At 41.4% G+C, this 13552-nt stretch overlaps 1 protein-coding gene across 2 annotated transcripts in view; it reads right to left on the bottom strand.

The window, feature by feature from the left end:
- sntb1 (syntrophin, basic 1) overlaps positions 1-12163 on the bottom strand; it is a 35535-nt gene extending 23372 nt beyond the window's left edge. Inside the window, exons 1-3 of one of the 2 annotated variants that reach the window (XM_044016904.1) lie at positions 12086-12163; positions 10497-11286; positions 144-396 (exon numbers count right to left, since the gene is read on the bottom strand). In XM_044016904.1, the coding sequence (XP_043872839.1) occupies positions 144-396; positions 10497-11277 (1034 nt within the window). In that variant the 5' untranslated portion in view covers positions 11278-11286; positions 12086-12163. Of the gene's footprint in view, positions 1-143; positions 397-10496; positions 11287-11631; positions 11769-12085 lie in introns of those variants that run through there. The other variant, XM_044016902.1, reaches the window with a different exon arrangement.
- Between the last annotated feature and the right edge of the window lie 1389 nt (positions 12164-13552).

Raw genomic sequence — 13552 nt, 5'->3', positions numbered from 1 at the left:
AAATAACAGAGATTGTACATCACCTAAAACTATTTCAATGTTGATTATTCTTACCCTTATTTGCACGTTTTAAACAACACACACATACATTCACTCATTCATTCAGCACGTGTGTGTGTGTCTCTTGTGTGTGCATCACCCACCTGTTCTCGGGGTCTGGTGTGGTCATTGCTCGGGTAACATGACACATCTTCAGTGGTATGCACCTTCTGTCACCTTGGAGGGAGAGGGAGGGCATGGTAGGGGAGCTCGGGGAGTCAGACGGGGCGGAGGAGGAGGAGGAGGTGATGGCAGGGCTGCCGATGCGGGGAGAGTCAGGAGGGGGCGTTTCCCAGCTGATCTCGGACACGGGGGAGCCCTTTTTGACGTACGGCGTGGCCTCACGCATGTACTTGACTGTAAGAAAGTGAAAGACATGTTTATTTTTCAGAGCGTGTCATGGTTTAGTGAGAACAGCGTCAAGAAAGTAACACATTTGGGGATTTTAACGTTCTGGAGACAGTTCTGTTTCAGGGAAAATATTTCACATGTATAAAAGATACAGGTTTCTGATCCATGTACTTACTCTATAATGTGAATAAAAAGGTAGGTTTAGTTCATTTCTAGCACAACGTGCCAAAGCTCATGGTGATACTGGCTGTGAAGTTCTTACTGTCCCTGTCAGACTCTTTCTCTATGTGTGTGTGCATTAGAGCATGTATGGATGTGTGTCCCAGGACTGGGCTCCCTTTGGAATGTCCCCGTGGATAAATCCAGTGCTAAGTTCCAAGTCTGACTATGAATGAGGTTCACTCTTGTTTTTATCTTGGTCTCTCCGTCTGTCTTCGCCTCCTCGGACAGCCATAGTCTTTTTGTTTATTCAGATAAAGTTTCCATAGTGACTCCATCGTCAGCCATACCATTACCTGTGAAAAGACACTGACAGGAAAACAAAATCGCTATCGTACTGTTTCGGTTGCGCAGTGGCGACCGAAGTTCCTTTGTGCTGTAAATCAGGGTTTCTCTATCTCCGTCCTGTGGAGCCACTGCCCTGCATGTTTTAGAGGTTTCAAATAAATGCGTCGTTATCAGGTTCTGCAGAGCTTGCTGATGAGCCGCCATGTGAATCAGGTGTGTTGGAAAAGGGAAAACATCTCAATCGTGACCAGTGCATGCGCCAGGATTGAGAAGCACTGCTGTAAATAACAAGTTAAAGAAAAACCTTGATTGACACTTCATGTTTTGAATTGAAATTATATCAAATCGTGTCTCTTGGTGATTTGTTTAAAAAAAAAATTGTTAATCATAATCTGATCAGAATCTATGTTTGACCTTGTGGACGTCTGATCTGAAACCCAAAACGTGTCTGTGCAGCCGGTAAGTGTAACTCTCTGCCTAATAAAATAATTTGCTACGACAAATCCGAGCACAGACGCTCAGACACACAGCAGCAACAGACGCTGTTTGGTAATGATGCCCTTGAGGCACAGCCCTGGGTATCACACATTTGCATGTGGCTGCAGACATTACGGTAATTTTCTTAGTTCGTTTTGTGAGCATTGAAATGTTTATTATTTGTGAAATGACATCATCAAAGGGACATTTTAAAATGAAATTGTCTCACTTCGCTTGGAAATGATCACATCAAATGTCAAAGTGCCAGCGGCCAATACAGACTCAGGTGGCTCTTCACTGCAGTCGACGTCTGCAAGTATTTCTGAAAGCTGAAACCTTGTCTATGAAGTTACAGACATGAAGGAGGAAGAACAACGCCACAGCACCAAAAACACTGTCACTCTCAATACAATCTGGTTACAACCCGTGCTGCCGCTCCACGTGAGAAACTTTCCCAGCAGTACAGCAAGAAGCCGTAGTTGTAAAAGTCAAACTCTGAACCCCTGGAGGGTTTTTCGTTTTTATTTATTTATTTCTTTAAATTACTCTGCTGCTTTTATGTCAGCGATGGGGAGAAGAAAAGTGAAGTCAGGACACGTGTTTCAGTAAAAGACAGAAATTGAGAGGCTTCAGATAAAGTGGGTGCTTAGCACACTCTTCTCCTGAATGTTCCGAATCCCCCGGTATGCTGTGGATGTTTAATTGGCATGTCCCACTGTACCAGGCACGTATAATTGGCGTACTGCTGGTGGCATTTGTAATCACAGCATTAGATTTATTCTTGGGAGAAGCACTATAGACCCCTATGAGATGGTAAAACAAGCCCGACTGCCAACCTGTGGAGAAGAGATGACAGGCTGACACATAACACAGAGGAGGAGATGGGGATGATGTGAGTGTGTCCTCAATGGACCCACACAAACGATGCCATTCAGCTGCACAAAGAGAATATCCCACCAAGCCATATCAAATTAAAAACTGTGAATGAGCAGGAAAGCATTGGTAAAGATTAAGGTCGGGGGAAAGCACACACACACACACACGTCAACAAGGAGACAATCTTCCCACGTTTGTTTTTGTTTTGCTCGGTTGGGAAGATCTGCTCTTAGTTCCATTCATTCTTGTTCTCTCAGCTGTCAATACTGCAGGAGATGACAACCTACTCCTATGTCTGGGATTTTAATGCCAATCACAGTCACACAGCCTATGCTGTGGCCGACACGCTCCTGAAAACTTTAACCGCGCATTAGAGCGACGGCGGCTACAAAAGGGGGGCATGATTGTGATTGGTCAGCAAAGCGGCTTGTGTTTCCTGATGGTGGGAGAAATGTCCGACCACAAAGACAACATTTCAGACACAAGCTGAAAACCCGTCTCCAGCCCTCTGCAATCCTTATCCTGTTATCGCCGTCACTGTAAATGCAGCAACAAAAGCAATGTGACGGCAGCAAATGCGCGAAATAGCTCAGTATTCGGCAATGAACAAAATGAAAAAGGCGAGTCTCCCCGCCTTCACCCTGTCATATAATAAAGTTGATGACACCATGTAAACACAGTTACTGATGACAGTGTAATTAAAGCACAATCAGGTACAAAGGCATCCATCTACTGTTGAAGACAGTGATATAAATTAAAACCTGTGACTTCCAAGACTCACATTAACATTATGCATCTGCCATTAATCAGACATACCACTTATTACTGCGAGAGTGGTACGGAATAACAATTCAACAGATCTTATTATGGATTATTTGTCATTTATTACACAGACAAGCTTGATATTCTGCTATTGTAACTATTGCCTGTGTCTTGTATCATTGCAATTTAACACTTTATAGACTTAGAAAACGACTTGAACAATAATGGAAATAATTATTAGTTGCAGGCCTGATGTGACGATGATGGCAAATGCACCGTCAACAAGATTCACTTCTAATGATTCTGTAATTATGTCATGCACACAGCTTGTTCCACACATATTTGCTCAGTCCACTCTCTTCACTGAACAACACTGGAAAACAACTACAGCAGCAATTATATATAAACATAATGTTTAGAGGCTCATTAGTTTTACGTTAACATTTACTGGAAAGAGGAAATGTAAACTCTCTGTCAAGCGTCACTGTGCCCAGAAAAAAAAAAGAGAAGCTGTAAATGTTTCCAGTGGTTGGGGAAATAACTGGGGTGTGGTGGGATGTGATCATTACACTGGAAGTGTAAATGTGTGCGTGTGTATTCCCCCGAGTCATGTTTTGATTCCATTACAGCACCAACACGGCCACACTCTGCACAATAACCTCAGAAGTATGATAAGAACTTGGGCGATGATGGGGCAACTGTGACTCCATTGAAAAGAAGAGTGAAAACATCTACTCCACCATTTCTTTTCCATCTTTCCGGGTCACGCTTTCGACAAAATAGCGAGCGCATACAATAACATAATTGAGCAGTGGTTTTACTGCGACTCCCACTCTCACAGCATAGCAGCTGTCCACTGCTCCCCTATTTTAAATGTCCACACATTTATCAATTGCTCTCAGTCACATTTACTTACGCACATACAAATGGCACGCACTTGGATTATAATAACCCTTTTTATTTTGGGTTTTTTTTAAGGGATGCACACATGATGTTTTCATTTACTTTGTTTGAAGATGTTGTTTTATCCAGTTTGTGTAATTTTCTTTGTGTTGTAATGTTACATATGCACAGAAGACTTTGAATGACCTTAGCCATAAAAGCCATTTTTTTACCACACAGATTCACCCTGAGCACACACACACACACCTGTTTTTATATCCTAGTGAGGATACATAACCCTTACGTACCTTACTCCTAATCTTAACCATCAGAACTAAGTGTCTAACCTAAACCCTTACCCTAACTCTAAAACCAGGTCTTAACCCTAAAAAAGCCCTTTAAGGTTGTGGTGCCCAGACCTCACAAAGATATAACTACAAGTACACACACACACGTTTGTAACACACACGCAGCATTTGTAATGAAGACACTCATACATAAGACATAAAGCATTACTTAGCCCCTTACACTAACCTTAACCATCACAACTAACAAACCAGAACCCTTCCCCTAAAACCAAGTCTAAACCCTCACAAAAGTCCTCATAAGGGGTGACCAGCCAGAAATGTCCTCACTCCCTGTGGTTAATGAGTTTTTTGGTCCACACAAACATTACCCCACAACACACACTCTCTCTCTCTCGTACTCTAACCTAAGGTTTAACTAATATATTTGTCTTAATACGTCTTTTGGTTTTAACAAAGTCTGTTGTTGTTGGAGTTTCTTCTAAAGACTCTGAAACATCCTCTGACTAAAACAGGTTTGCCAAAGATTAGTGGGATTAAAATTTAACATTTTCAGAAGTTGGAAAGAGAACAGATGGTGGAAAAGAAGAAGAAGAAGAAGAAGAAGAAGGCTAATCTGATTGCAGAGTGAATACTTTAACTCCTGTGCAGGTTTCTGGATACGAGAGCAACACAAAAGGCTTTTTACAAATCCAGCCTCGGGGGGATGTTTTTGTTGAGTTTAGACCAGTGTCTAAAAGAGTTCAAATGTCATCTTTGCTGAACAATGAACAGTAAATTAATTGACATTGACCTTTGAACCTTGTGTCAAACAGTTACTCACTGCAGACACAGAATGTTTGATCAAAAGGCAAATACAACTGATCTGACACACTATTTGGGAAAGTGTAGATTAGATATTAGATTATGAATAGGGCTTTTATATTAAACACACCATGGTATTGTGTTTGTACATTTGTCACAACATAGCAGACGTTAAACACCACTGACTTTGTCATCCATGCACAGAAGTATGTTTGCACAAAGACATATTTTCTAAAGACAATTTGGGGGAAAAAAAGAGAAAAGCATGATACCTATCAGCCATGCAACCACAGAGCTGTGTGCTACATGTTCCATAAATGACATCAAAAGCCGCCATCATTTGTCAAAACCACAGAGACACGCTCTGTGAACAGAAGGCAGCTTTGACACAAAGCTGTGGACTCAGTCAGTGTCACGGAGGACACTGGAGAATTGTTTTTCAGGTCATTTGTGGCCACAGTGTAAAAATATTCCCAAATGAACTGTGAAAATGAAACATTTCTCCATTATGCAACAGTTCCCTTTTATGATAACTATCGCAAAGAACAAATAGGACAAAACAAACACAATGATTACACCTGGAGGGGGACGGAGTATTAGTCTTCCTCGAACAAAGCCGACAGGAAAAACAGACATTCACGGTGGAGAGGAATGAATGATTCAATCTATTATCTTTACCACAACAGTCACTATTGCTTCTCCACTTTGTTATTGTCACCGCCGTCATCCGCTGTGAGTCAGAGTCTAAAAACGGTGGCGGAGGAGATGATAGCTCCTCTAATGACATTAACAGTCAGACGCGTACAGTAGACTCTCTCTTCTTCCTCCCTCTCTTTCTTTCTTTCATTCTCTGACACACAATCGACCACATTTTTGCCACAGCGTTAGTCGAGACTACGCTGCTGACTAAACCTCATAATGACACCTATCTATTTACTCAAGTAGGCACATGTTCTCTCACACACACACACTGCTGACAGCAGTATATATACACACACACGCATCAGATGACAGGTGATGACAGATATGGCTTGTTAGCAGCTTAACAGCAGAGCCTACTCATTTCCTGTCTGCTGGCATTTGGCAGTTGTTGCTTTCTGACTTTTTATTATCAACTTCATGCGCATCTATGTTTGTTTTCATCAGTGTCCACTTTTTTGGATTAATACATCTGGTGTCATATGTTCCCCTACACATTCCCAATTTCAACAAGGGCCGCTTTATGCCAATATAATGTCGTTCAATCGACATTATATTCTTTGCACGATCTTTACTTTTGCAGCTCAAAAACATTGTCTACAAGCACTGGTTTCTGGCAAAACAATAAGGTCTGCATTCAATGGATTCTGGCTATTTAAATACATGAAACAGCTGCAATATTGTCCCCATCCAACCAGCTTAGAAGCATAGCTTTTAGGTGCCACTGCTGACAAGCAGCGTGACAGCTTTTAAGTAATCGCAGATTGTCGTGCTTTCCAAAAGAAACAGACAATTTGTTATTTTTACTTGGCACAAGAACCTGAAATAACAGAACAAAAAAGAATCCAGCTTTGTCTTGTATCTCTGATGAAATAGCAGACCAACTTGCAATTCTTTGGTTTTATATGTTTACTGCCAGCCACACGGTTGGCGTAGGCCAACTGGACACTCTAAATTGACTGTAGGTGTGTGTAAGAGTGGATGGCTGTTTGTCTCTATGTGGCCCTGTGATGGACTGGCGAGCTCAGCCAAGATTGGCACAGAGACCCTCATGTAGAGGATAAAGCAGTAGAATATAGTTGGATGGGTAGTTACTGCCAAGTTTCATATGCTTCGCAATCAATGCATGCCAGTGGGAAGTGAAACTACAGAGCGTCAATACTATGACATCTGAATACGTAGGTTTGAAAGACGTTTCACTATATGAACACAGGGGGGAAAAAAGAGGCGAACGTATTAAACCGTTTAATGTAATGAAATACTTGAGCTACAATAGGTACATAAACCTTCGACCATGAAGGTCTCGCCTCTGTTTCAGATAGCACGTTTGCTGTGAACAGCTGTTTTCAAAACACAAAGTACATACAGTACGTAGACTACAATAGTTTTATATTTGCGAGAACAAACCCCCCGGTGTGGAGCCTCAAGATTTGGAATTTGTCAGGTTTTCAAAGGTAGATATTCAGATGTGACCTGCAGGCATCTTTTGGGTGATATCAGCTTTCAATCACAGTGTTGTCCACTCATACACTATGTGCCCCAGTATGAGATGATTTTTTCTTATCTATTTTCCACCGAATGGTCACATAATTTACAAAACTTACATCATGCTCTGTGGAAAAAGACCTGAAACTATAGCCATCGAGACCATTAACTTGTCAGGAAAATGCCTGCTCTCCTTTAGTTAACCCATACTGTCATCTCTATGTCAGCCTCTTAGCCTCCCTCATTAGCGCTCCTTCTATTTCCGTCTCTTTCTGCTGTCTCTCTCCCTCTCAGCACTTTTGCCCATTAAATTCACATTTCAGCTCCATTCCCTCTCTTTTCTCTCCTCCTCTCTTGAACAGTGGATGGTCCATTCCTTCTTTACTTTTTTCTCATCTTAGTAAGTTTAGAGCTGGGACAGACTGTTCTCTCTGCAGAATAGCACCTGGACCCCCAGTGGGAAGACTCCTCATGTTTTCATGTGTGCATAAATGAAAAAGAGAGAACACATGTGTATGTGTGTGTGGATGACTGCATGTTTAAGTAAGAGATAAAGAGAGGGAGAGGGAGAGGGAGAGAATGTTGTTTTTCATTCTAGACTCCTCACAGGAAGCCGGATTGTCATTTTCAATTTCAGAACACCAACTGGCTGAGTTGAGAATTTTAGATGAAGGGAGACAATATCATACGATATATTATATCATCCAAATTCAGACATGAACTGAAAGACGGATCTCAGAGGTGATGCATGTTAACCCTTTCCCGTAAAATAGACAAGAACAGAATTTGTTTTCAGTAAAACGTTTATTTAAATTTAACATGTTTCCTTGATCTGTGATAACAGCTCATTTAACGCTGGGAGTATCTCCCATGACAAAAAAACTGCCACTTGTTCAAAGTTTGCCTCTGAACACAGCAGTGATGGGACGTACTGACTCGGATCTTTAATTTTGCTAGTACATTTAACTAATCTTTTTTTTAGTCATTTCGTTAGTGATTTTTAACAGCGGGTGGCGCTGTAGCCCTCTTGTGGGCGTTGTAAAAAAAGACAGCGGTTCTCAAACAGTTAACACTGAAGGCAACATCGTTTGCTTCAGCTGACAAAACGCCACAAGCAATTCAAACCATATGAAAACCAGGGAAAGCAAATACACACCTCAATGAAGTGACTTGTGTCCTGTATCCTCCCTGCCATTGTTGTTTAACAGCATGACAGTGACTAGATAGCGGTCACGTGACCCGAGGACGGACGCTCAGTTGAGTGAATCCTGAACTAAAGAACTGAACTGCTGAGCTTATGCGACTGTCTGACATGTGGCGAAGGAAGGTACTGCATGAAAATGAACAATCACTCACTCAGAAGACTCATTACTCCCGAGTCATACAAAAGATTAGTTTACCCTTCAGGTATTCATGGGATAGTGTGTTCACAAGGCCAAAAACCTTCTTTTAAGAGATGGCGGAAGTTTTCAAAGAACTCAGCCTGCCCTGACTAAAACAACAACAACGACAACCTCACGTTTATCAAATTAAAACAAGGCCAGAAGCTTTTCAAAAAGTCTCTGGTGATTTAATCTGACAAAATAGAGAAAATACACATAGAGCACAAACCTCAGCCAAGGCCACTCCGTTTCCCATAATGTCGATAAACTCCCTTATCTTACAAGGTTAACGACTGTTTTGGGTTGTAAAATAAAATAAAATAAATAAATAAATAAATAAGAATCCAGATCTGCAGAAAAGGATCTAAATCAATCCTTTGCTTTTTGAGTTATGCCAACAAGCAGACAAACATAGCAAAAACCTCTTTGGCAAAGGTAAAAAGAGTAAAGCAACTTCATATAAACAGTATTTCTGGGAAAAACATTCTGCCAACATGGGACATATTGGAAGGGCTGCAAGCTGAGCTGCTTCTTTGATAACTTAAGATCCAAACCTCAGATGACTGAAATCCCTAATCCTGCTATAATATATAAATAAATAAAAACATCTACATTGACTCAAAACTAAAAGTTCACCCCTTGCAGCAAACAAACAAAAAAACAACAACAACACACAGACGTAAAAGATGATGCAGGAGACTATGAAAGGGACCATTACCTTGAAAAACATTATTATTTTCTCTGTTTGAAAATTGCTGTAGGATAATGTTGGCACACTGCACAATAAAATATATAACACAGGTCTGGTCTTTTTAGATATTTTAGTGCAGAAGTAACATAATATGTTCAACTTCAATCCCCGAGGGCAGGAAAACAATCCTTCACCAACATTCACAAGGCAGCATCCTGAATTAAGCTGGGTTTTGTGGAATTCACCGCACACTGAGCCAAGGACCCCGACAACATATGGAAAATATTGACCACTTCAAGTATGTCCTTTAGAATAATCTGATGATAAATTATTAAGACTTAAAAAGTAACCATTTTCATCCAGAGGCCTTTATTATGCCTCTAGGTCTTAAATGTGGTTGGCAGTGGTGGATGACAGGAACAAACCACACGCAGAACACACAAGACGAAAAGACACGGGCCAACGATCACACAGCTAAATGACAAACCAAAACAAATAAATAAAGAGGCATCAGATTGTTCAGGTGTTAAAACAGCTATTGGAACCATCGACTAACCTGGAAGACAAAATACGTTAAATGGCCACCAGGGTGCGACTTCAGTGGTTACAAAAAGACGTTAGTTTGAACTGAAGTCTGCAGGGAAAATGACCGTAACTTGCACTTGATTTAGAACCTCAGTCAACATCTTGTTTCAATTGCTGGTTTCAGGTGTTCTTCAATAGCACATGATGCCAATTGTGTTCCCATTTAGAGGAAACTAGATGATTTGAGCACAAAAAAGGGTGGACAACAGTGTGATTGACAGATGGCATCATCTAATCATCCAAGCGTCAAAATGAGACTTCAGAGTGAGTTGCCATCTGAAAATAAAGTGCTACTATACAGTGAAGGCATTTATTTTACTAGCTGACACAATGGACAATTCGCTCTTAAAAGTGGGAATAAATGAACTCTTTCACATTACAAAATAACAATTCATTCACGATTCTTTGCCTTTTGAAAATAAACAACTGCAATTTTAGGCCTGAATACATACATCATTTAAATGAATGGTTTTGGAAACTGTGCATGCAGTCATGCCATGGCCCGGGCAGGGTCACTGACCCTGGACCCCATCTGAGAAACACTGCTCTGACTAGATGAATGAGTACTTTACTTGAATATGGGCTTGAGTTCCCTAACGTTCTAACATTTTAACACTCTCGCCTGTTTGTGAACCCCTCCAGCTCACATACCTTCCAGTGTCACCTCTTTCCCGGCACGTTTCAGCGCCTGCACAGCCTCGTCGTGGGTCGCGTCCCGCAGGTTCATGCCGTTCACGGACAGGATAGCGTCCCCGACGTAAAGAGTCTGGGTCTGGTCCGCTGCAAGCCCCTTGAATATCTTACTGATGAGGATGGGCATTTTATTCTCCTTGCCGCCCTTGATGCTGATCCCCAGCCCCCCGATCTCCTGCTTGGTCACCTTGACGCACCGCTTTCTGTTGGCGATCGCCTCGGGCACTCGCTCCGGGAGGTCCGTGAACGCGGTGCGCACAGTTTGGGGGCCGTTGTTGGAGTTCGTGTTGCTGTTGTCAAGGTAGGATCCGTGAGAGACGCCGTTAGAGTTGACATTGTCGCTGACGCTGCTCTCCTCGCAGCTCAACGTGAGCGCTTCCTCGTTCAAGTTGACCAAAACTTTGTGCCAGCTCTCCCGCACCAAAACCTCCACAAATCCACTTTTTGGCACTCCGGAGGATCCCGAAGCGCCCGTCGCGATTACCACCGCCATCTTTGGAGCATTTCTGTTTAAAACAACATGCGTTTTAAGTTGCCTCTCACACACTAACTTCCACACCGCGTCCCCTCCACGCTCACGCTCCCGGACTTTGCCCCTCACAAGTTCTCTGCGGGACTTGTTAAGCGCGTCCAGACCAACCAGCCCGAGCCCTCTGGACACAGGCTGCCCTCCGCTCCGCCTGCCTGAGATCCTATCTGCTGGGTGGAGTTTGCTCCCCCCGCCGTCAGCAGATCCCATCTCCAGATCCTGCATGCACACAATGTCTTCATCATTTCCACTCAATATGTAAGACCTGACAAGTGATGCAGAGGTTAAAGTAACCGGCACCAAAAAAAACACACACCCAAAAACCTAGTATTTTGTTTTACTACTTTTACTTTAAGTAAATAACATTTGTTACCATATACTATTATAAATAAATACATACATAGAACAGAATATCATTGTGTTACAGTGATACACTCATTTGGCCACCTGGAGCAAAACCGACCAAAAAATTAAACGACATTTCAATGGAACCACCCTCTTTTGCGTGAAAATAAAAATAAATAAATACATAAACAAATTCCAATAACGTTACAGATTACTTTCCAGTCTTCTAATGTCCAAATTGAGCCCCCCTCTGCTCCAGTTGGCCGCGTTCACGTTGCAGGAAAGAAGTCGTGTGCGCGCGTACAGGAATGCGCCCTTGCTGGTTTTTTGATGTTTCATTGACAAGTGAAGATGAGAATCACTGACACACACACACACACACACACACACACACACACACACCTGAAGCTCTGCCCTCATTTCTATTAATCTTCTTGTAAAAGGAAGGACACTGTCCTGTCAATCACGCAGGATATTTCAGAGGAGTGAAGTCAGACTGAAGTCAGTGTTATCATTATTAATGACTGGAGCCGCAGGGGTTGCTGCGCTGCGCATGAACTGTTCTTTGCAGGGATGACCCGGGGTTCGAGACCTGTGTGTGTGTGTGTGTGTGTGTGTGACAGGGAGGATGAGACCAGACAGTGAGCGCAGTGGCATCTGATAATAAACTCACCGGAAGCTGTTGTTGCAGTTTCAGTGGACGTTCGTTCCACAGCTCAGCGCTGTGCACTTCCAAAGTTTCACAGAACAGTGCGTTTCTTAGGAATCTCATCGTTGCCCAATCCACGACTGAGGAAGAGACTACGTGCGTCACACTGATCTGTTAAGAAATGTAACTGCGCCACCTAGTGGCGACGTAAACGCAGCCCCCAATATTGGCTGAGAGGGGCCCAATTGACATTTGATTTATGATGTTAAAATGGTCTGTCTATTTATTTATGTATTTAAAAATCTCCTGTTTTTAAATCTCGTGTCAAAACGAATTTCATTTCATTGGCATTTGACACTATTTAAGTCAAACAGTCTGTTTTATTGTAGGTTTTTTAATCTGCATGTTCATGTCTTTTGTTTTAGATGTATCTTATCGCCTCTTGTGAGCTATTATGCCTTTTATTTATTGTGTCTGTTTATTTATTCTCCTTTACGGCACTTTGGTTCATTGTGGTTGTTTTAGAGTGCATTACAAATTGGATTGGATTCAATAAACTATATCTGCTGTGGTTAAAAAGTCCACTATGTTTTTTACAGGAACGTAAATGCTTGAATTTAAAATGTTTTTCAATCGTCTTATTAGTGATATAAAGATTAGTGTCTTCATCCTGGGAAATAAACTACAAATCAGATGTATCCTCTTCAATTAAATCATGAAATATTTTTTTTGTTATTTTGTAAGTTTTATAATGTCATTACAGTATGCCAGATCATATAATTGATCATTACTACTGAAGTGCACAGGAGAGATGATTAATTTATTTATTTTGAGGAAGAAACAGAAATAGTATGATTATCTTTGGTTTAATGAGGTGTTTGAGCTACATTTGATTCTAACTCATATATGGAAATAGGCCATTCCCGTTGAATGCACATTTCTTTGTTGTGGTAATGACCTTCAAAACAAAGAAGAAAACATACAAAGAAAAGGTGATGGTATCTAAAGCACATTGATTGCACTATTTCTGTCTTTGCATCAGGGAGTGGGATCTGCATAGATAGGTAGTTTTGCACAAACACACAATGACACCTCTAACTTTGTTTTGCCTTTCTGGGGCAATTGAGAGAATTTCTTTCTACAAAAAAAAGAAACTACAAAACTTTATTTCCCATATTTCTAATGACAGTCTCCCGAGAACTCTATCTTTCTTTCTGCTTCCTGTTAGATTTATCGTTCCATATTTGTCCATCACTTTTATTTTGAAAGTACAATGAGGCAACAATGAGGCAGTTTTTGACGACATACTAACCTGTGACTTTTTTTTCACATTTTGGACGACATACTAACCTATGACATTTTTGTCACATTTTGGACGACATACTAACCTATGACTTTTTTTTCACATTTTGGACGACATACTAACCAATGACTTTTTTGTCACATTTTGGACGACATACTAAAGTATGAATTTTTTGTCACATTTTGGAC

This window comes from Solea senegalensis, unplaced genomic scaffold, assembly GCF_019176455.1.
Source record: "Solea senegalensis isolate Sse05_10M unplaced genomic scaffold, IFAPA_SoseM_1 scf7180000014859, whole genome shotgun sequence".
NCBI classification, from domain to species: Eukaryota; Metazoa; Chordata; class Actinopteri; order Pleuronectiformes; family Soleidae; genus Solea; species Solea senegalensis.
Note: the sequence above shows the minus strand (reverse complement) of the source record. Positions and strands in the feature narration are given on the sequence as shown.